At 43.4% G+C, this 24,434-nt stretch overlaps 1 protein-coding gene and 2 long non-coding RNA genes across 8 annotated transcripts; all 3 read right to left on the reverse strand.

Moving 5' to 3' along the window:
• Positions 1-697: 697 nt before the first annotated feature.
• On the reverse strand, positions 698-10,170 carry LOC105946638. Its single transcript, XR_004221218.1, has 2 exons — positions 5,185-10,170; positions 698-1,758 (listed from the first exon to the last, which is right to left on the reverse strand). It is a non-coding gene; the product is annotated as an uncharacterized LOC105946638 (long non-coding RNA).
• A 3,907-nt stretch (positions 10,171-14,077) lies between these two features.
• LOC116408771 lies at positions 14,078-15,235 on the reverse strand. Its single transcript, XR_004221219.1, has 2 exons — positions 15,017-15,235; positions 14,078-14,580 (listed from the first exon to the last, which is right to left on the reverse strand). It is a non-coding gene; the product is annotated as an uncharacterized LOC116408771 (long non-coding RNA).
• Positions 15,236-15,246: 11 nt separating this feature from the next.
• Positions 15,247-21,471, reverse strand: LOC100493728 (serine/threonine-protein kinase N1-like). Of its 6 annotated transcripts, XM_031896625.1 has the most exons (10): positions 18,983-21,471; positions 18,786-18,853; positions 18,444-18,519; positions 17,844-18,361; positions 17,680-17,742; positions 17,440-17,516; positions 17,089-17,231; positions 16,684-16,791; positions 16,118-16,198; positions 15,247-15,970 (listed from the first exon to the last, which is right to left on the reverse strand). In XM_031896625.1, the coding sequence occupies exons 4-10, from the start codon at positions 17,912-17,914 to the stop codon at positions 15,806-15,808; spliced, it is 708 nt and encodes a 235-aa protein (XP_031752485.1). In that variant the 5' UTR covers positions 17,915-18,361; positions 18,444-18,519; positions 18,786-18,853; positions 18,983-21,471; the 3' UTR covers positions 15,247-15,805. The 6 variants fall into 6 exon arrangements, with proteins under 6 accessions (XP_031752485.1, XP_031752482.1, XP_031752483.1 ...); XM_031896622.1 differs by having other exon boundaries at positions 18,444-19,680; positions 19,816-21,471; XM_031896623.1 differs by having other exon boundaries at positions 18,444-19,098; positions 19,333-21,471.
• Positions 21,472-24,434: the final 2,963 nt, after the last annotated feature.

Consider the following 24,434-nt stretch of genomic DNA (forward strand, 5'->3'; position numbering starts at 1 on the left):
TAAGGGGTTAATAATTAGCATGTGCATTAATTGGAATTTTGATGTCATTTCCCCTTTTGTATTTTAAATAGCTGTTTGTGTTAATTTGAAATTTGTGCCTATGACTACGTTTCTTTTGTATACGAAACGCGTCAGGACCTTTTTGTTTTAGGATCTCTACAATAAAAACAAGTTTTAGTGGACCAAGGAGTGCGTGCCATTTCTATTCAAACTGACCTCCACAGGTACCTGACTCCTAACAGACTCCTCCTGATAAACCTGAGATCCCTGATATCTGCCCCAAGGTAACCTCCCAGCACTTATAGTGCCCTTAGACCAGGGGTGGACAATACATCGATCACGGTCGATGCGGAAGTGCTGCGTCAATGAGTACATACGCATTCACGCTGCACTTCGCATGCCAGGCTTCATCGGTCGATCGCGGACGAAAAAAAGTCTGGCCACCCCTGCCTTAGACCCTACGCTGATATTACTGAACCAGGTGGAAGGAACAGCCCCTACCATGACAGAGCCAGCTCTATTGTTGTTTATCCAAGCCAAAAGGCTTAAAGCTATTAAGTGGAAGTCTACTCAACCCCCTAAAAAAGGCCATGGATCGAACTGGTCAATAACTTGGTCCCCCTGTATCAATTAACATACTTCTACAGAGGCTACCCTCTCCTCCCCCCTAAAGGAAAAATGACAGTAGGCAATAGAATAAAGGAAAGTTGGTTTATTAAATGGTTATCTGAAACGGTTGTCATTATATGTAGATAATTGTATGGTACATGATCTCACTGGAATTAGATGTACAGCTCTGACAACTATGGTTTGTTGTTACCTTACACTTGTTCTTGGCTGAGAGTTACACTGAAACTTCAATAAAAAAAGAAATGTAAAAAAAGTGTCAGGCAGAGTAGGACTGACATCCTTAGTTTAACACAAAACTAGTCCATACAGTCACCTCAGCAGATGTGCATTTCTACTTCCATTGTTTCCAGCTGTGGTTAAATTCTCTAGTTCATCTTTAGGGTCCCTCTAGTCTGGCCTGACTTCCCCCATCTAACTCACCTTCTGGGTTCACCTGGTATGGCCTCACTCAATCTTCAGCATAGTCGGGGTGCTTATGTACTGGCCTGGCACCAATCAGCTGATGTTCTGAGTGCATCTTCTTTGGCTTGACTACCCAACTAATTTATGTGACTTTGGTCTGGTGTGCCTCCTCCAGCTATTCAAAAGACTACAAACCAGCATATTGGCTCTGCCTGGCAGTTCTAAATAAACATTCATGTGTTCCACTCAGGATCACCAGGGCCACACAGAGCCCGGCATAGAAACAAAGTATATGGGTAAGATATGGAGCGGAACAATCTGTATATGAATGCAGTGCATGGAAATCAGTACAGGAGACACATGCATTAATCTTGAGTTGCCCTATCGGAACTATTTTGATTTAATTACTGTTTAAAAACCTCAGTGTCAGTGACACTTACCAAACAGACCAACATCTGCAATTGCACATAAAACAGAATATGCTGATAGCAGCACCCATATATCTTAGTGCTGCTAGCTAATCACACTACTTTCCTGTGCTAGCATTCAGTACCTGGGAGCCAGGAATCTGCAGCGCTTATGTAGGGTGTATGGTTCGGAGTGGCTTGGGCCCCTGACTGGGATTCCCTGCTCCACACCAGCTATAATCATTACCTCCCACTGAGTGGATGGGACCATTCAAGTACTTATGGTAGAGATTGCTGGAAGGAAGCTGGGCAAGAATACCTGCACATAAAGGAATATGAGATTAGAGAGAAAGTAAAAATGAACATAAAGAAATGCATGTTCAGCACAAGCTCTATTCACTGAACTAATGTTGAAAAACAATATCACTCCTTTAAACCAGATACCTAAATACAATATTCAGCTCTTAGAACAAGGTGACTTCTGACCTGAATCAACCATCTCTTTTGTACACGGCTTGTGTTATTCAGAGATATAAGCATACTAAAAATAATTATGGCATCTGTTATGCAGAATTCTTAGGACCTTGGGTTTTCCAGACGAGGCATCTTACTGTAATTTGGATCTCCATACGGGAAGTGTGCTTAATATTAAATAAACCTAGTAGGATTGTTTTGCCACCAATTTTAATTCATGGTATGTTAGTTGGGATCAAGTACAATAACCTGTTTAATTATTATGAAGAAATAGGAAATCATTTTTTAAAAATGTAAATTATTTAGTTTAATATTGAGTCTATGGAAGGTGGCAAGCTTTCTGGATAAGGTATCCTATACCTCTATCATTGTTCCCTATGGGGGGGGGCTACTTGCTTCACTGAAACAAAACAGTTATAAGGCATCTAAGGCAAATGTCAGACCAGGCGTATGAATGGAATACACACGGGCGCAGCCACATGTAGCCGAAATATGCATAAAAACGTGAGACTTTGCATTCTCTTGCATTTTTATGCAGATATCCGCTACATGTGCCTGCGCCCGAGTGTATTCCGTTCATTCGGGTGGCGTATGGCAGTATTTTTGGCAATCGTTTTTCAGCTTGTAAACGCCATACGCCTGGTCTGACATTAGCCCAGTAGCATCAGTAGCACCCACCTGTTACCCTGTGTGAGTGGGAATAAAAGTCAAACTGCTGTGATAGCCTGATATCATTTGGCTACTGGACTAAAAACCTAAATTGGAAAATTATTGTGTAATAAACTGTATATCAATCAGCCAGATTTCTATCAGGCAGGTTAGAAATCCTTCAGAGAGGACCTCATTAGTCCAACAGATCTCCCTGGGACCCCATTATGATACAATTTTTGGCGCGGGGGCCAAATGGCTGCAGCATCTCGATTTGACCTGGAGCGTCGGTGGCCAAATTAGGTAAGGATCCATTTATTTGACAAGTTTGTCAAACAAGCCAGGCGTACAGTGTATGATCAGCTTTCACTTTGAATGGGTTGTCCAGCTGTTTCTTATCCAGTACTCACTCATGTGCTTCCCAAACTAATATTTTCCTCTGATCTTTTAACTGGTAATTGATACATAGTTACATAGGGTTGAAAAAAGACCAGAGTCCATCAAGTTCAACCCTTCAAAGTAAACCCAGCACACATAAACCCATACTGACCCATCTATCCACTCACATACAGACCCATACTGACCTATCTATCCACTCACATACAGACCCATACTGACCTATCTATCCACTCCCATACTGACCTATCTATCTACTCACATACAGACCCATACTGACCTATCTATACACTCACATACAGACCCACACTGACCTATCTATCTACTCACATACAGACCCACACTGACCTATCTATACACTCACATACAGACCCATACTGTCCTATCTATCCACTCACATACAGACCCATACTGACCCATCTATCCACTCACATAAGACCCATACTGACCTATCTATACACTTACATACAGACCCATACTGACCTATCTATCCACTCCCATACAGACCCCATACTGACCTATCTATCCACTCACATACAGACCCATACTGACCTATCTATCCACTCACATACAGACCCACACTGACCTATCTATCCACTCACATACAGACCCACACTGACCTATCTATCTACTCACATACAGACCCATACTGACCTATCTATACACTCACATACAGACCCACACTGACCTATCTATACACTCACATACAGACCCATACTGTCCTATCTATCCACTCACATACAGACCCATACTGACCCATCTATCCACTCACATAAGACCCATACTGACCCATCTATCCACTCACATAAGACCCATACTGACCTATCTATACACTTACATACAGACCCATACTGACCTATCTATCCACTCACATACAGACCCATACTGACCTATCTATCCACTCACATACAGACCCACACTGACCTATCTATCCACTCACATACAGACCCACACTGACCTATCTATCTACTCACATACAGACCCATACTGACCTATCTATACACTCACATACAGACCCACACTGACCTATCTATACACTCACATACAGACCCATACTGTCCAATCTATCCACTCACATACAGACCCATACTGACCCATCTATCCACTCACATAAGACCCATACTGACCCATCTATCCACTCACATAAGACCCATACTGTCCTATCTATACACTCACATACAGACCCATACTGACCTATCCACTCACATACAGACCCATACTGACCTATCTATCCACTCACATACAGACCCATACTGACCTATCTATCCACTCACATACAGACCCATACTGACCTATCTATACACTCACATACAGACCCACACTGCCCTATCTATACACTCACATACAGACCCATACTGACCTATCTATCCACTCACATACAGACCCATACTGACCTATCTATACACTCACATACAGACCCATACTGACCTATCTATCCACTTACATACAGACCCATACTGACCTATCTATACACTCCCATACAGACCCACACTGACCTATCTATCCACTCACATACAGACCCACACTGACCTATCTATACACTCACATACAGACCCACACTGACCTATCTATCCACTCACATACAGACCCACACTGACCTATCTATACACTCACATACAGACCCACACTGACCTATCTATACACTCACATACAGACCCATACTGACCTATCTATACACTTACATACATAAACCATATATACCAACATCAATATCAACTGTAGATATTGGTATCACAATAGCCTTGGATACTAAGCAAGAAATCGTCCCAACCCTTTGTAAAGGCATTAACAGAATCTGCCATTACCACATCTCTAGGAAGCGCATTCCCCAACCTCACTGCCCTCACCGTGAGGAACCCCCTGCGCTGCTTCAAATGGAAGCTCCTCTAATCTAAAGGGGTGACCTCTGGTGCGCTGATTGTTTTAATGGGAAAAAAGAACAACCCCCATCTGCCTATAATCCCCTCTAATGTACTTGTACAGAGTAATCATGTCCCCTCGCAAACGCCTTTTTTCCCTCTGAGAAAACAACCCCAACCTCAACAGTTTAACCTCATAGTTTAAATCTTCCATCCCCTTAACCATCCCCTTTACCAGTTTAGGTGGTTCATCTGAATTCCAAGTAGATTTTATACATATAAAATATCTTGTTTACTTTCAGTGAGAATTCCAAGGTTTCTCTTAATCTGTCAGTGATACATCTGGAGACCCAAGGTGTCACACTCACCTTTTCCATGGTGGTCCGGGCCTGATGTAACGGAGTAGTAAAGCAGTCTGGGAGAGGACCTCTATCCCTACAAATGATGGATTCAATTTCCAGCCTATAAAACCCAAAGGATGTATAGCTTGTAAGGAGAAATACCTAGGGGACAAAGGGATCTAAATAAATAAACATAGCAATACGATTAGACAAGCATGATATAATCAAACATGAAGGAGGCTGCCAAATATCTCTATGTCTCTGACTGGAAAGATAAAATCGTTGTTGCATTTTGTGACAAAATAGAGAATTACTCACTTATCATATAAGATCATTGCATCATTTTGTGCTTCCTGCCCATCATAAGGCCCATTTTTTTATATATATATATTCTTTATTTTAATTTTTCAAATATAAACACATAAATCAGGGTGACATACATAGAAAAGGAAGGGGAACAAGAGCATCAATGGTCTGTCGCAGTTACCGTGATTTGAATATTTACAACATTGCATGATATTTTGCTGGTTTACTGTACTTAGGAGCATATAGTAAATGGTAATGTATTTGCTGGTTATATTTACAAAGGGGGGGAGAGGAGTTAGGAAGATCACAGCAATTCGTGATGATAGATTCCTATATATTTGGTTCGACATCGTATTCTATCAAAAGCAAGTACAGTATAGTGTAATATAACATAACAAGGTACAGACTGTTTATCTTTATGTTGTGCTTACAGATGGTCAGGCCTGAGTCTGGATTGGGTTGCTGGTTGCTAGTAATTGGTTGTGTTCTGGGGATTCTTTATAGAGAATCCAGGCTGTCCAAACTTTGGTAAAGTTTTCACGTGATTTAGTGGTTGGTATGTGCCAGCATTTCCTCCATTCTCATTATGTGATTCAGCTCAATCGCCCAGTCTCCAATTGTTGGGGGCCTGGTATTTTTCCAGAGTCTGGGTATAACTGTTCTGGCTGCCGTCAGTGAAAAGGCAAGGAGTCCCTTTTGTTTGATGGATATATGCATATTAGTTGGGGGTATAGAGAGTAATGCTAGGGGTCGGGCTGGAGATCGAGGCATAGCACTTTGGAAATGGTTTGGAACACGGACGTCCAAAAGGGTTGTCATGCGGCCCATTTTTAGCAGCCAGTTGAGACTGAACGTTATCTGCAGCCAACCAGAACTGCAATATATTAACTGCATCTTCCTTCTCCATGTACTGCAAGAGAAAAATCATCTTCATTTTTTTTTCATAACATTTCATAACACTTGACTCCAAGAGTGTATCCATTTAATGCTAGGGATATCCTGGTTAATGCTGCAAAATGTAAGCAAATAAACCTTTAATGCACCCACACCCCCCACACGCAATTCCAGGTAACTGCAGCAGAAAGCAGTGGTTTGCTTGGGGATATCCTATTGCTTCCATTCAGACAACTTTTTGAGGGTTAGGGTCGGGTGCGGGTTAATAAGGATTTGTGGGTTTGGGTTGGGTGCCAGGTGAGTTTTTCCTGACCCGCACATCACTAGTGCAGAGATAAGGCAATAGGAAAGGGAACAGGACATGGGATGGGGTTTCTTACTGTAGAGGATTCTCTAAATTTAGTTCTTGGCTACTAGAAGTCACTGTGCGTGGCCCTCAGTGCTTACATAACTCACACCTGAGCATAATCCCCCTAGCTCTCAGTGAATAGTGTTTTACCACCCCAAGTTGGCCACTTATAGTCACATTTACATTATAAGCACCGGTATGTGGAAACCTGTCTACCAATATCTCATTTAAAACCAAGGGCTTTAATAAGAAGTTGCCTCTCCCTTTGCTGCTATAACAGCCCCTACACTTCTGGGGAGGTTTCCCAATAGATGCTGGTGGGATTTTGCTTCCATTCAGCCACAAGCCTCATGAATTTGGGCACAGATGTTGGGGACCAGGCTTGGCTCGCAGTTGGGGTTCCAATCCAGGAGTTCTGTGCAGGCCAATCAAGTTCTACCAGTCCCATCTCAGCAAACCCACTCTGTAGGGAGATCGCTTTGTGTATAGAGGGATTATTGCTCTGAAACAGTAAAGAACCTGCCCCAAACTGTTGACACAACAGGAAGCCAAGAATGGCATCGTACCCTGTAGCAAAACATAGACAGGCCCAGAGCGTTATTCCCCCTCCACCAACATTCACAGTCGGCATTATGCATTCAGGCAGGGAATGGTCTCCTGATATCTGCCAAACCCAGACTTTTCCATCATACTGCCAGAGGGTGAAATGCCATTTCTCTCCCCAGGTTTCTGCTGTTTCAGTCCAATGGAAGTGAGTGTTACACGACTCCGGCTCAGGCTTGGCAATGCACATGGTGATGTTACGTCTGTTTGTGTCTGATCACTTATACAAATCCTATGCACAACTAACAGTTATCGTGCTGACGCTGCTTCTACAGAATTTTTGGAACTTGGCAATACGTGTTCCTGCCGAGGAAGACGTTAACAGCAGGCTCATTGCAGTTGGCCATTTGTGACACTGTAGGGGACATTTATTATTCCCCGGAGCACAAGTGCCAGAGCGTGCCCCTTTCGTGCGCACTTACCAATGGCTTGTACCCAGGGAATGCTGCTCTCTTCACTGAGTAACGGACTATAAATCTGGCAGTTTGGTGCAGAGAGCTGCATTAGGAGGCACATAGAATGGAAGAACGCAGTGTGTAAAATTAAAAGGAAAATGTGGAATGCTAAATGCAGCCCTTTTTTGCACCTTGCACACTGTGCTCTGCATGGTAAATGATCCCTTGTGTGTATGTGTGAGGCTTGAAAGCCCAGAAGCAGAAAGCACCTTCACTTCCTAATCGGATGTTCCCTACAATAGCAAACCAGCAAGCACAATCGATGACTGATTGGTAAAAGTGGAGCAAACACTGCACTGTTTCATACATCCCCCCATATGGTCTCTCTGGCACTAACGCTAATGCTGAGAAGAGCTTCTTAATTCTACCCAAGGGTAAACTAGGATAGACAGCTGCTTCCATTTATCAGAGGATAATCCCAGTAAAGCAAAGGGGATTTTATTAAAGGGGAGACAGTTTAATATGTGCCCTGTATTTGGCAGAAAATGACTTTACATGCCATGAAGCCTGTTGGCCATATTGGCATTTTAGCCTAAAGAAAGTGATACCAGAGCTTGTAACGGTAACACCCCACACTGAATCTTCACCACTTACATGGCGAAGGGGGGTGGGTAACCTCTCCATTTGGTGTTGAATGACTACTTCCAGTACAACGGTAGGTGTTGCTGGGACACTGGAACTTGTAGTTCATTTTCACCTTGACCAGAGTGACCATGGCTGGCCTATAATCTATCTCCCCCACTCAGAACCAAGAACAACATTAGGAAGTGCAGCTCATCATGCTTTATGGCCTAGGGCTGTCCCACTGCACCCTGAGTACTGAATGGGAGCCCCCAAAGGATTAGGTCCCACTTCCTCCACCACAGGCTCCTCTAACCTCTATATATGATACCATTTCTTTAGTACGTTGCACAGTAAGAACACATCCCAAAGTACGTGTTAGAATTCCTATTGGCTCATTAAAGTACATACACCCAGTCCCTTGTGCTTGTATTTATAAATGTCCCCTATTGTGTACAACATCCCACCCCCGTCCTGCATGGAAGAAGATGGACAGCATCAACCTAAGCCACTGTGTTGTTACATGCTCCATGGTTCCTATACCATATAAATGGCTGCCTTGTACCCTGTACGTAATGGGGCCCCGGGCAGCAACAGCTGTAGGTGAGAAATTCATGATAATAGCCAGTGGCGGGTTTGCAGGGGTGCGACTGCACGTGGGCCCACACCCCCTTGCGGCACGCCAGAATAGGGGCGGAGCAACTTTGAGGGCTGGGCTAAAAAGGATTTCACATGTGCCCATGTCCAGGGAAAGGGGGGGTAGGGGCCCGAGTCCAGTAACTGCACCGGGGCCCATAGAACCCTAGTTAAGTCACTGGTAATAGCTGGTATAAAGGGGGAATTACTGTACTGAGCTCCCATAGCCTTTATATGGCTCCGTAACATACTGTAATGTGTACAGCCAAAATATATTCATCATATCCATAAATTCTGCATCTTATGGGCAATACATGGGTAATTATTATGGGCAGTAAGTAAATAACAGAAAGATTCCAGAGCAACAGGTCTGTACAAGCAAACTGCAGGGCAAAACAGCAAACTGATTAATGGGGGGGGGGGCTGCCTTATTGCCATGGATATCAGGTTCAGAAATAAACTTTTCCCTTTCCCTCCTCCCAGTCCCTCAGTCCCTGCGTCTCCCCTCTGCCCCCGGGGGGATTCCAATAAATGGCAACAAACATGGGCCTGGGGGAGACACAGGCCTAAAGCCCCCACCTTACAATACACACAGTACAATCCAACCAACAACTGTTACTGTCAGTACTTGTGCCATTCCCACCCCCTATACACACACATACCCGCCTCACTGCAGGAAAGGCACTTACTAACTAGCAAACAACTCCTGCTCAATTGCTAGAGATGGGACTACTGAAGGCTCTCAGGGGATGCTGGGAGTTGAAGTACAACAGCTGCTGGGCTGCAGGCCGGATATAATGAAGGGCTGTAGGGATCAGGACACATGCACCCCTACATCCCTGCCATTCCCATACACAGAGCCCCCACATACCATAGGTACCTGCCCCATACCTACCGGTAACCCCGCTAGCACCCCATGTCCCGAGTCATGTGACCCATTAGTGCCCGGTACCGGCAGGGCTTTCCCAGGTGCATGACACACACTGCCCCGCCCTTCATCCCCCCTGTGCCAACTTTGTTATAAGGCAGCGAATGCAGCACAACCCGGACTGGCAGCGCCCCGGCCCTTTCCCAACTCCACACTGACTCCCCGTTACCTGCGCACCGGGACCCGTCACGGCTCTTCCCTCCCCCGTTCTGTCACGGCCCCAGAGCACAAGTTTACAGCAGGAACCCTGTAATGCTCAGCAGCTGCCACTAGAGGGCGCCCGTTCCACAGCAAAGCAAAGGGAAACTTTTTTTTCCCACCAAATACTTTGTTGAAACCACAAAGAGGCGCAAAGTGACAAAATGACATGAGAGAGGAGCTGGGTTCCCTGTGCGGTGATTGGCTGTGCCCATTGGCCTACTGTCTGACTTACACATTATTATGATTATTAATCTAGTTAATGTCTATGTTATTACAAGTGCAATGTTAGCAGTATATTCTGGGCTATGAAACAGATTTCTTTACTAATATTCCTCACTGTTATTGCCATTTACCCTAAAAACTCCTGTACTTCCCACAGATAGAGATACCAGCAGTACATACATTGCACAGGTGATTACGGTCGGCCAGTGATTATTAGAGAGTGGAGGCTCCGGGGCTTAAATCTCCCTTTTAGGAACCCATTAGTTTATTCAGAGGATATTGTGTGTGCCCCCTACTGTATATTATAAGATTATTGGAAGGCGTCAAGTTGTTCCATGGCCATCTAATCGCACAAAGCCACAGGCAAAGTTAGACAGCTAGTATGGGACCCGAAGTGACGTCACGTCTGTCACACACGCTTCCGGAAGTGATGTCACGTGCATGAAGCTAAATAATGTCACCAAATGGATCAAATAATGTCACCAAATGCTTACTGCACATGCGCGCCTGGAATTCAACCCTGGAACTTTGGGAAGTTTAAATGAACTTTTTAGTATGATCTAGAGAATGCTATCTTGAGGCAATTTGCAAATTTTTAATTATTTTACTTTTTGTTTAACTGCTCTCCAGTGTGGAATTTCAGGAGCTATCTTGTTGCTAGGGTCCAATTTAACCTAGTAACCAGGGAATGATTTAAAAGAGAGACAGGAATATGAACATCTATAACATGTAAAAAATGAAGACCAACTGAAGAGTTGCTAAGAATAGGCCAGTCTATAACATTTGACAAATCAACCTGAAGGTGAAACAGCCCTTTAAAATATGTTTAGGGGCGCATAGGGTTGCTGTTGATTCTGGGGGAAAAATACTGATCTGCCTATAATTTTTATGTTTTTCTTTATTAATAACATTGGCCTCAAGCAACATATTTACTGGCCAGGGCAATAAAATACCAGCCAGGTGGCAACCCTAGGGGCACATTGTCCTTTATATTCTACAAGTGTTAGTTTTTAAGCCACATTCACTTTTTACAGCAACTTTCAGAGCTTTTACTCTCATGTACAAATCCCAACACAAACTCCCTCCCGTGTCTCTCCAAAGGTCTCACTGTTCTGCTGCTTCTCCATCTGGCACTGAGGACATGGCAGCAGCTTTACTCCAGCACTGCTCTTGTTTCTCTAAAATCTGAAATGCTTGTATTGCTGACCCACCACCTAACACCCCGGACAACCAAGTAGTTACCCTGCTAGCCCCTCCAGCCTCATACAGAACTCTCAGCACTGGGATTCCCTACTTACACTGCTCTCACTCTTCCACCCCTGATACCCATTGAGCTGCCTTGACAAAATTTTTGCGTCACATACAGCTCCCTGCACCTTTATGTTGTGTAACGCGCACAGGGCCGCCATCAGGGTGCACAGGGGGTAGAGTCGTCCCGGGCCCGGACGATTTTAACTTTAAAAGGGGGCCCGGCTGTGCTAAAGTTTTCTTAGTAGCTCAGGCCCCCTTTAATCAATTCCGGGCCCTGTCATTGGTGGTCAGCGGGTGATCCTATTGGTCGCGCCCCGTGCGTACATGCACGTCAGTACGCACGGGGCGCAACCTTATAAAAGGGCCTGTCTTCCTTCGGCACTCAGAAGTGCCTCGGTGTTGTGCAGGAAGGACGTCGCCAGAGGAGTCCGAAGCCGCCGCTGAAGACACCGAAAGGGCCGAACAAGACGCGGGGGCCCCTGCTGGCTACCAGTGTACTGGGGGGTGGGGCACAGCTGGCTACCAATGTACTAGGGGGACCCTGCTGGCTACCAATGTACTAGGGGGACCCTATAGGGCAGGGGTAGGGAACCTATGGCTCGGGAGCCAGATGTGGCTCTTTTGATGGCTGCATCCGGCTCCCTGCCAAATCGTTAATAAAAAAAATAACGGGTGCGTGGCCTGCGCTCGGTGGTTAGAAGACGTGTTCTAAGCCTTAAAACGCGTCTTCTATCTGCCGAGCGTAGGCCACACCTTCCTCTGCATCGCATCCGGCATCCTTGGGACCCACACTACCTTGCCCCTGCGCTCGGCGGAGAGAAGACGTGTTCTAAGCCTTAGAACACGTCTTCTATCCGCTGAGCGCAGGCCATGCCCTCATCTTCATCATATCCGGCATCCTTGGGACCCACCCTACCTTGCCCCGCAGCATCCGCGGTCAAACATATTGTATGGCTCTCACGGAATTACATTTAAAAATATGTGGTGTTTATGGCTCTCTCTGCCAAAAAGGTTCCCGACCCCTGCTATAGGGGGACCCTGCTGGCTACCAATGTACTAGGGGGCCCTGCTGGCTACGAATGTACTAGGGGGACCCTGCTGGCTACGAATGTACTAGGGGGACCCTGCTGGCTACCAATGTACTAGGGGGGGCACTGCTGGCTACCAATGTACTAGGGGAGGCACTGCTGGCTACCAATGTACTAGGGGGCCCTGCTGGCTATCATTGTACTAGGGGGGCACTGCTGGCTACCAATGTACTAGGGGAGGCACTGCTGGCTACCAATGTACTAGGGGGACCCTGCTGGCTATCATTGTACTAGGGGGACCCTGCTGGCTACCAATGTACTAGGGGGGCACTGCTGGCTACCAATGTACTAGGGGAGGCACTGCTGGCTACCAATGTACTAGGGGGACCCTGCTGGCTATCATTGTACTAGGGGGGCACTGCTGGCTACCAATGTACTAGGGGAGGCACTGCTGGCTACCAATGTACTAGGGGGACCCTGCTGGCTATCATTGTACTAGGGGGACCCTGCTGGCTACCAATGTACTAGGGGGGCACTGCTGGCTACCAATGTACTAGGGGAGGCACTGCTGGCTACCAATGTACTAGGGGTACCCTGCTGGCTATCATTGTACTAGGGGGGCACTGCTGGCTACCAATGTACTAGGGGAGGCACTGCTGGCTACCAATGTACTAGGGGGACCCTGCTGGCTATCATTGTACTAGGGGGACCCTGCTGGCTACCAATGTACTAGGGAGGCCCTGCTGGCTACCATGTATTAGGGGGGCCCTGCTGGCTACCAATGTCTCATGTCTGTGAGTCCTTTTTACTGGTGGGAGAGGGGCCCAGAAAATTTTGTTGTGAGGGGCCCCATGATTTCTGATGGCAGCCCTGAACGTGCATATCTATATATGGGAAGGAGTCTCTCTGTATTGCAGAAATGTGGAAACTCCAGCCTCTTATGAACTAACAATCACAGCAGTCCCTGAGAGTAAAAAGGTGCACAAAGTTGTAATTGTACTGGAGCTGGAGGTCCATGCACTCCCTGACTTCCCTTCCATATACACATAAACCAGGTACATGGTTCTGATTTTAGCGCTGATGGCAATTCTTTTAGAAGAGGCACTTGCTGAAAAGGGCAGCGCTGTGGAGTTTACTTTATTATTATGTTAGTTATATAGCTCATAAAAACACATTCACACAGCACTTTACAGAGATTATACATCATTCACATCAGTCCCAGCCCCAGTGGAACTTAAATTCCCTCTGTGTCAGTCTGTGCAAATATAATGGCTCTTCTGTGTTTCCCTGTTATTGGGAGCTGCACTTGATTCATAAACAAATATAATTTATGATCAACCCACATGCAAACTCTAAGCCAGGAATCCATAGCAACAGACAAATATGGCGCATCATTCCCTTATTGCTTCTCTCTGACCTCACATTGGGCAATTACTGATGCCAATGTTTCCACACCAGATCCTTAATAAATAAACAAATGATATTATTGATAAGCAATATTTTTTATTTGTATTATCATATACATAAAGTGAGCATAACAAAGCAGTTATGTATGAAATGGTGTGTAACAGACTGTATATATATAGGAGCCAAAACTGCCAGGGAATAACCTCTTAAGTGAGGCAGGAGAGCCCTGCCGACCCCGGTGTTCACCGACGCCCTTTTGGGGCCCCGGGCTTTCTGCGGCGGGATACACAGGGATCCTACTCACTTTCCAAAACGCGATACAGGAGGGATCAGACGGAATCAAAGTCGAAGTCAGGCAAAGGTCAGTGGCAGGCAGCAAGAACCGGCCCGCATAGAGGGCGCCCGGACCTCCTTACATGGTGCCTATTAGGGTAGGCAAAGTGGGCAGCGCTTGGCAGGTGGGGTACAGTCTTCTTTCTTCTCAAGGACTACAATCAGTGTTTAGTACAATGTTCAGTACACGATCCATGATCTTCATCGTGGAATAAGATTTCCTTTGGCTGTTGCCACTCCGTCTCACATCTGAAAATCAAAATCAAAAAAAGATTTACACCTAAAGGCAATTAAGCTTATGCATTCATTATAAATACATAAGCAGCCTGATGAATTATTCAATGATTTTATTATATACTTCATATTTAATACTGCAAATTAACCAGTTGCCCACATGGGGGTGCAAATGGTGTGCAAAAACTAAATCTAACAGATAAGGAATGCTCATTACCCACCCACAGTGAGAGCCCAATATTTAGTATGTGTTTGAGTCTTACAGTGCCCCGTACTCTCAGGGAACTCTAACTGGCAGAGAAAGTATTAAACCTTTTTCATACAATTTCCTAATACCCATTTGAGGCAATGGATTTCCATGTAGCATAGGAAGAATGCCTCTTGCTGTATCAAATACCCCCACATTACACCCCTCATTCCAACTGTTTAGGAATAAACCTACTTTTCACACCTTGGGATGGATAAACATGGAAACCTTCATCAATATCTTCTTCTTTAGATCTCCCACGGTGGCCAACTACAACCTAACCAGGAAGCAAATAAAAGCAATATCTTCTTCTTTAGATCTCCCAAGGTGGGCAACAGCAACCTACTCAGGAGGGAAATAAAAACAAGGTGAGGTAGTAACAACTGTTGGTTTGTTTTTTTACCGAGGTAAGATTTTACCTGATTTTACCAGATTTTACTTGCCTGTTTGTCACAAACCACAAGCAGGGGGTCTTGGCCTGCTCTTCTATAACAGCTACCTTTGGCTTTGGGCCTGAATCACAGCTACTCGGGGGCTGCCAGGTCTTACTGCACAAGAATCCAAAGACTCTCTGGCAAGGGTGCCAAACGTCAACTGTAGAGAAGGAGCCGCTACGGACAGAATGTATTGTGGGGCAAACGGAACCAAGCACCTAGTTATCTGCTTACATAGAACAGAGTTAACCTGCAGGGTGCTGGTTCAAATCCAGGCAGGATGTTACAGTGTCAGCTGTTTGTGTGAAAATACACTGTTTGTTTCTCACCTAACACTAAAACTTACTTGTCTGTTATACAGGTGAGGTTTTAGAATATTCTACAAAGTGTGAGAAGACTATTCCTATATTAGCCTACTCAGTCAGAGATTACTGAGGTGGGACACCTGAGCATCACTTTATATGAATGGACTTCTTATATGGATATGGACTGGCCCTCCACCCTCCCCATCTATTCCGTCTACTTATCAGATGTTCCTTCAGGTGTTATTGTTGTTCTTTCAGAATCCTCTGAATGCCTCTTGCAACTCTGATGGAATCCTTGCAGCAGTTGGTGGCAGTGCTGGAGCTTGGCATCCAGGGTTCTCTTGGCTCTCCAGGTCTTCGTTGCCCAGTACATATGGAGCCGTAATCCTTCTCTGCAACAGATGGTCCCAGTCCATATCCTAAAAGATAGGTGATATTTCACAATGAGTATCTGGTCCAAAAAGTACGGAAAAGTAAAGCTACAATTACATTAAACATGAAGAATTTATCAATATTCATTAGTGCTTTTCTGTCTGTAAATCAAAAGGAATGGAATCGAAACTTACTTTAAAGAAGGGGTGCTCTTTAATCATTTCAGCCCCGGCGTCACCCGAACCGAGGCGAAATTCAGGATCTTTCTCTAACAGCTACAAAAAACAAATCAAACATTGTTGTGAAATCATTAATGTTTTAATTCTTATGTCGATTTTATTATTCTAATGGGAATGTATCCACCCAGGAATACAAGCAATTTCCCAGTCCCATAGAGAAAGTAACCATATGCATATGTAACGGATCTGCTTGGATGGCCTTACAATTAAGCTCATATATTTACAACTATTAACTGCTTCTATGAACCAGAGATTAATTTGTGTATTTAGGGGACAAGCCATTATCAGTAACACATCAGTACCCACTGCTTCTGACATTGACAGCCTGTCCCTTTGGGATAGAAGGGGCTCACTCGGGTAATACATATTGTAAAGTTCAGTGAAAGCCTGAAACTGCCACTAAAAGACACTAAAGGCCATATGTTATATCATGCTAATAATAATAACTATACAACATGTATGGCCCTTAGTATAACAAGTGACTAAAGGCACATGATACTGCTTTGCTGGGGCCAACTTACTTCTTGTATTAGAGTGGAGGCATCCTCTGATAGCTCTTCGGGCAGCTCGATGTCATCATAAAGGATGCTACTCATTTGCTCAACCGGATCCTTGTTGTTGAATGGTAACTGAGAAAGTGAATAATTATTCCTTTAGCGAAACAACTAATAGATTTGTTGCAATATCAACTTAGTGCAGGCTCTGTGCTGAACTACATCTCTCATGTGCAGCTGGTAAAGATCAGCCAAACACAGAAATATTCATGCTATATTATTTCTGAGAGTATAGGAAGTTATGCTTGTAAATATGGAGATTATAATATGTATTATACTTAATCATATTATTACACTATGTTTAGTCACATTATAAAATGCCAATGGCAATGATTCCCCAATGTAAGTTGATAATATAGGAATTGTGCTTACCTCATACAGGAGCATGATGTAAACAGTAATTCCTAGGGCCCACCAGTCAGCGGCCATGCCGTATCCAAGTTTCAGATAGATCTCAGGGGCCATGTATGTTCTTGTTCCGCACACGGTGTTAGTGCGGTCGCTGTATCCAAATCCTTAAACACAAAAAACACTGTGAGGAAACTGCAGACCTGGGACCCTAATGTAAAGTAATGAGAAACTTTTCTTAACTGCTTGCTTCCAAACTACACACCCACTCAGATCTGTTTATGCCACTTACATATAACACTATATCTAAATGTAATAATACCTAATAATCTGATCTTATCCCCTGTATGCTCCAGAATTATAAGCAACACTTACTGTCTTTGCTGAGGCCGAAGTCTACGATCTTAAGGTAGCCATCCCGGTCCAACAGCAAATTCTCCAGCTTTAGATCTCTGAATTAAAACCAAGTCAATAGTTTAGTAGTTATACATATATAATCTTTATAATAACATCAAGCAAATTATTACAGTGCTATAAGCTAAATTAGCAGTGTTCTTAGTAGTGTTACCAGTTTCTTCTGGAAATAAAGATGATCTTAGTGTTATTAATGCTTACCTATGGACAATGCCAAGCTGATGTAATGCCTCCAGGCCAAGGACAACGCATGCGGTGTAAAACCTGAATAGAGAAAAAAAATAATATTCAGTTAGTTTAATATTTTTTTTGTTGATATATAAGATAATATGTGTGAGAATTAAGGTGATTCCCATTCTACTTACATGACGTCCGGTTCTTCTAGTTCCACTGATCTTATGAAGTCAAACATGTCACCTCCAGGTAGATATTCCATGACGTAGAAAAGGTGAGACGCCGTCTGGAAGGTTCCATGTAATGACACTAGGAACGGGTGGTTAGAAGAACTTACCGTCTGGAGGATTTCCTTCTCATGGAAGACACTGTGGGGAAAATCATCCCATTATCACCATGTGAGGCCCACACAAGGGAACATTACACTGACCCTTTACCCTTATGAACAGACACAGGGCAATACAGAAGATAATAACCAAATGCAAATGATTTAAAGGAATGTGAGGTAAAACAGATACTAAATATAAAAAGAGAAAACTGTCCTACATATAAAGCTGAATATAACAAGAAAAGATGACACAGATATGACCAATATTAATCTCTCCCCTATCACTGACCTGTCCAAATTGCCCTTTTCTAAAACGTGTTCTTTTTTCAGGGCCTTGATGGCATATAGCACTTCGGTGTTCTTGTGCTCGGCTAGGAATACCTGGAGTCAGAAGACAGAAAGTTTAATCACTCTGGGTAAATCAGTAGTAACTAAAAGCTAATTGTGCAATTGAGTCGCTCACCTTCCCGAATCCTCCTTCTCCCAACACTTGACCCAGGTTGAATTGATCAAGTGAGGGAGATCCAGGCTCAACAGGGCTGAAAAATAAAATAAAGAAAATGTAATATATGTTTTGTTCATGTTTACAGACAACAATAATCTAATATACAGTTTATTTGGTGACTTTTTGTAGCATCCAATCACCAGAGGGTATTGGCCAGTTATTGATAACCCTCTAATGAGAAGGGAACTATAATAGAATTAAGCTTTACAAACAGTGCAAATTAGGCAATATTAATATTTTAATATATAAGCAACTTACAATTCTAAACCAAAACAAGAGAATATGCCCCAAATCAGATACCTGGTAGATGGTCCTTCTGCGCCCTGTATTTTATTGGCAACATCTGAGCCAAATTCAGAGATGTTGAGCTGCAAACAAAGGACAAATGAGTATTATGCGCAGAATAAACATTGCATGAATTTCATATGTGCACCACTGAGAATGAATGAGAACCCTGAAGCAAAGAATAAAGAATAATATCTGTAGAATCTACTTACTTCTGATGGAAGACTGGAAGAGGTGGAATTATCTTCCTTTGGCTCAGACTCTTGCTCCTGATTGGGAACAATGTGTCCGCTGTTATTGGACGTGCCAGCATCACAATCAGGAGCTTCTGAAATGAAAGCAGAAATGGAACAATATAGTCTCAACATGATGATACAGTTTATTACAATATAACAATATTAGACCTACACTTTATAAAAAGTATAAATACTCTCCTCTATAAATATATAAGTATCCTATTGTAATGAAACATAAATGTCCATAAAATTCACATAAATGTACTAAGAATAATATGAGTAACCATATCATAAATTTCAAGGTGTCAGTGTACGATCCAACTTACCCAATAAAAATGGCATCGCTGGTGGCTCGTATGGTGGTACATATTTATTTGCTTTCACGCAAATCTTCACCAGGGCCTCTGAAGTAATAACTACCCCAGGGACCTCCACCTTGGCATCCTACAGAGGTAAAGCATAGTAAGAATCCAACAATTACATGTGTGTGTTTGTATATATTTCACACCCATACAATGTACTTACGAATGAAAGCCAGTTGAAATTGGTGGGGCTGGCTGTATCCATGGGGATAGTCTCTGCTGGCTCAGCCTCAGGCTCATGAAGAGGAATGGCCCCTCCGATGTTGTGGGAAGAGCCAGGGTCCTCTTCATACCCAGCAGGAAGTGGAGATTCTACAAGAATAAAAACACCACAGATGTCATTATTATCTGGCAGTGGGGTCCTTATCAGAACTGAAATTGGTTTCCCAGATGTGTAACTCTAATTTTGGAAATTAAAATGTGCTTTTTAGTATTGGTCACACTTACCTAGGAACGATGGCTGTGCCAGGTGGTCGGGCAGCTCTAAGGTGGCAGTAAACTCCACCAGAGAGTCACGCACATCGGTGATCTCTAGAATCTCCACAAAAGCATTTTCATGCTTAATAGAAAGAACTGAGTTCTGCAGAAAGAAAAAATTAAGTTGTAATATTTTTTATAATACACTCCCCCACCAGTTCAGATGATTGTTTCTCATTTATTCATTGTGGTAAAAAATATTCTGCCATTATACTGCAAAATCCTGGGTATGAAAAAATGTATTTTGTGGCCATTAATTAAGGATGAAAGTGCCAATTGCGTAGAATTTGTTGTATCAGTATAACGTGTGTGTGTAATTATCTGTCTCATTTATATAAGTAGAGCTCCATGGGCCAAGGTGTTTGATCCTGGCCTTCCATCCATTTTGCCCTGAACTCTCACACCCTCCCATGCCAGTGCCGCCATATTCTTTATCCCAGGTAAAAGGACAAAAGGAAACGTGAGCAGCCTTACCTCGACTTTGCTTTTCTTGCAACCCATCACTTTTTCTCCTGTAATAGAGAAGAGAGATTGGTATCTTGCGCAGCTAAAATGGAGGCAAAGGGCTGATGGGAATTGTTCTTGGCTGAAGCCCACTGGGAGCTGCTCTTATACTGAGGCCACTCCAACCATCTCTATTGTGTGGGGTCCAGAAAGGGCATTGGTTGACTTAATGCAGGTGTATGAGAAAATACAGATTAGCAGCAACTATGGCCCCGCTACAAAGTGACAGACACACAGACAAAAAACAGATCAAAGTGATACTGATACATCCCTATTAGATCCATAATAACTGTAGTCACACCAAAGCCCAGATATATCCAATTTTCCTGTATTTGTGGGTAGGAGAAGCCAAAGGGAAACTGTTGATATGGTGTAAAAGTACCAATGACATAACTTTAGATTTTAACATGATTGTAAGGTTTATTGGTTTCCATTTGGGCTCCAACCTGTGGCCCTGCAGCAGATTTCCAGCTCCCAGATGGTGATATTGGCTTACACACTATAATAAATATGCCCCTGAGTGTAGGTGTGTGAGAAAATACACATTATCAGCAGCACCTGTTGCCCTGTAGCTGTTACTAAACTACAACTCCCACCATCATCCAACAGAGTTTGGCAGTTGGCTAGACACCCTCCTAAATGAGTATAGAATATGGCAACTGCCACTTCAAAAGAACAGACACAACTAATCAAAGTGATACTGACAGATCCCTACACATTTGTGTTGCTATATTTTAATATTTCCATCCATGAAGCTGCTGCCCAACTGCCATTAACTGCCATCCTGGCTCTTTAGCACTGTCAGTGGCACAGGGAATGTGCAGAAATCTCTGCCTGCTGCTAAATAAATAATGCTACAAGATGTGCAATTCCTCCCTATTTATAAATGATAACCATAAAGCTGTAATATTTAGCTGAAAAATGTACTTACAGAGAGAGCAGGTAACAAGCTGCGATCACTAGCAATAATGCTAAGCATCTGACAGGAGGCAGCCAATCACTTGAGGCTAAAGCAGGCTTAGGGGCGGGACAATGCACCTGATTGGTTGAAGACACTGTTTACATCAGAGTTACCCCAAAACCACATGTCACTGCTGCAGCAGCCAGGCATAGGTTTAGTAATAAACAGTTGGGTTTGTGCCAGAAAAGCTTTTATTGTGATACAGATACATCCCTATAAGATCCATAATAACTGTAGTCTCACCAAGCCCAGATATATCCCATGTTCCTGTATTTGTAAGAGAAACCAAAGGGAAACTGTTGATATGGTGTAAAAGTACCAATGACATAACTTTAGATTTTTAAATTATTGTAAGATTTATTGGTTTCCATTTGGGCTCCCAGAATCCCCAAATAGACTTGTGCTGCAAGCTGAACATTTCTGCCTCTGCACAGTCACAGACACAGAGATCCAAAGCAAAATATTCACTCCCCAGTATAAATACCTAAATATGCGCAAGAAAATGCCTTGTGTGTAGTGTTCATTAACTAAACCCTAAGATTTGCAACCTCCCACTATAAATTAATATAAACAATTATTTATATATATATATATATTTATATATTGAGAAAGGTCCTAACGAGGACCGAAACGTTGGTTTTAACAATATATCTGCAATAAAAAAAAATTTTTTTTTGATGAAACATTGAAAGGTGTGCTGGCCACAGATGATTATTTTCTATGCATACATAATTTTGGCTAAGCACCCCGCAGAATATTGAGCCTTGGAGTGCGGACACCATTTGGATTGATATATATATTTATATACGTGAACGTGAATGAATGTGAATGTTTAAATTCCTTAATTCCAAACATTCCAAATCCTGGATTCGGTGCATCCCTAATATATATATATATATTACATAGGAGTTGCCCCAGCACTCTTCTCTTCAGTGAAAATAGGGATCTCAGTGCACGCTCCTGTAGGTTACGCTGTCTCCTTTCCAATATATATAAATCAATAAACCAATGAAGCAGCACTCAAATCATGCAAAATTAGTGTATTTAAAATTAATACATCGCCATAGCAACATTTTGGGCAAGCTGCGTGCCCTTTATCAAGCTTTAGATACATAGCACACAAATTTACAGCTACCCTATAACACATGGTCTTACTGCTCTAAATAAGATCTGTTGGTCTTGGTAATGTTGTTTAACATGGATATGGGAACTGGCTATGGGATCATGTGCAGAGGGCGGTGGTTAATGGTAAGTTCCCCACCTGGAGTAGAGTTCTTAGTGGGGGGCCAGAGGGTTCGGCATTAGGTAAATTTTTTCAGTTTATTCAGTAATAACTTGGGGGTTGGCATTGTAAACAAAGTGTTTGCGGATGACACTAAATTATACACACTAGCAGATTAGGGTGACCAGATTACTAGAAAATTCAGGGACATGTCTAGAAAGTCCAGCTGGAAGAGCTTCATTTATTACAATATAGTTTAAATGCAATCAGGATGGCCTTGCAACATGCATTTTTAATAAATGTCCCTGAATTTTCAAGTGATCTGGCAGCCCTACAGTAGATTCCATCCAGGATGTGGCATCTTTGCAGGGGGAACTGGACAAACTGGGTGGCTAAATAGCAGATGAGATTGAATACTGATATATGCAAGTCACCTATACCCTTAAATGGACTAATGGCCTGGGTTACTTGTGAATAATAAGCTGAGCGGAACCAAGCAATTCCTGTCAGCACCAGTTAGCAGTCAGAAATACATTAAGGCTCATATACAATGCCCCACACAGTGTGCAGAAAAAGTCCACAATTTGCCATTTTTGGTGTACCACACAGCTCTGTGTATACTGTCTCTCTGTACCACCAGTACAGCTCTGTGTATACTGTCTCTCTCTGTAGCACCAGTACAGCTCTGTCTATACTGTCACTCTCTGTAGCACCAGTACAGCTCTGTGTATACTGTCTCTCTGTACCACCAGTAAAGCTCTGTGTATACTGTATCTCTCTGTAGCACCAGTACAGCTCTGTGTATACTGTCTCTCTCTGTAGCACCAGTACAGCTCTGTGTATACTGTCTCTCTCTGTAGCACCAGTACAGCTCTGTGTATACTGTCACTCTCTGTAGCACCAGTACAGCTCTGTGTATACTGTCACTCTCTGTAGCACCAGTACAGCTCTGTGTATACTGTCACTCTCTGTAGCACCAGTACAGCTCTGTGTATACTGTCACTCTCTGTAGCACCAGTACAGCTCTGTGTATACTGTCTCTCTCTGTAGCACCAGTACAGCTCTGTGTATACTGTCTCTCTCTGTAGCACCAGTACAGCTCTGTGTATACTGTCTCTCTCTGTACCACCAGTACAGCGCTGTGTATACTGTCACTCTCTGTAGCACCAGTACAGCTCTGTGTATACTGTCTCTCTCTGTAGCACCAGTACAGCTCTGTGTATACTGTCACTCTCTGTAGCACCAGTACAGCGCTGTGTATACTGTCACTCTCTGTAGCACCAGTACAGCTCTGTGTATACTGTCTCTCTGTAGCACCAGTAAAGCTCTGTATATACTGTTTCTCTCTGTAGCACCAGTACAGCTCTGTATATACTGTCTCTCTCTCTGTACCACCAGTACAGCTCTGTGTATACTGTCTCTCTGTACCACCAGTACAGCTATGTGTATACTGTCTCTCTCTGTACCACCAGTACAGCTCTGTGTATACTTTCACTCTCTGTAGCACCAGTACAGCTCTGTGTATACTGTCTCTCTCTGTAGCACCAGTACAGCTCTGTGTATACTGTCTCTCTCTGTAGCACCAGTACAGCTCTGTGTATACTGTCTCTCTCTGTACCACCAGTACAGCTCTGTGTATACTTTCACTCTCTGTAGCACCAGTACAGCTCTGTATATACTTTCACTCTCTGTAGCACCAGTACAGCTCTGTGTATACTGTCTCTCTCTGTAGCACCAGTACAGCTCTGTGTATACTGTCACTCTCTGTAGCACCAGTACAGCTCTGTGTATACTTTCACTCTCTGTAGCACCAGTACAGCTCTGTGTATACTGTTTCTCTCTGTACCACCAGTACAGCTCTGTGTATACTTTCACTCTCTGTAGCACCAGTACAGCTCTGTG

This window comes from Xenopus tropicalis, chromosome 2 (assembly GCF_000004195.4).
Source record: "Xenopus tropicalis strain Nigerian chromosome 2, UCB_Xtro_10.0, whole genome shotgun sequence".
Lineage (NCBI taxonomy): Eukaryota > Metazoa > Chordata > Amphibia > Anura > Pipidae > Xenopus > Xenopus tropicalis.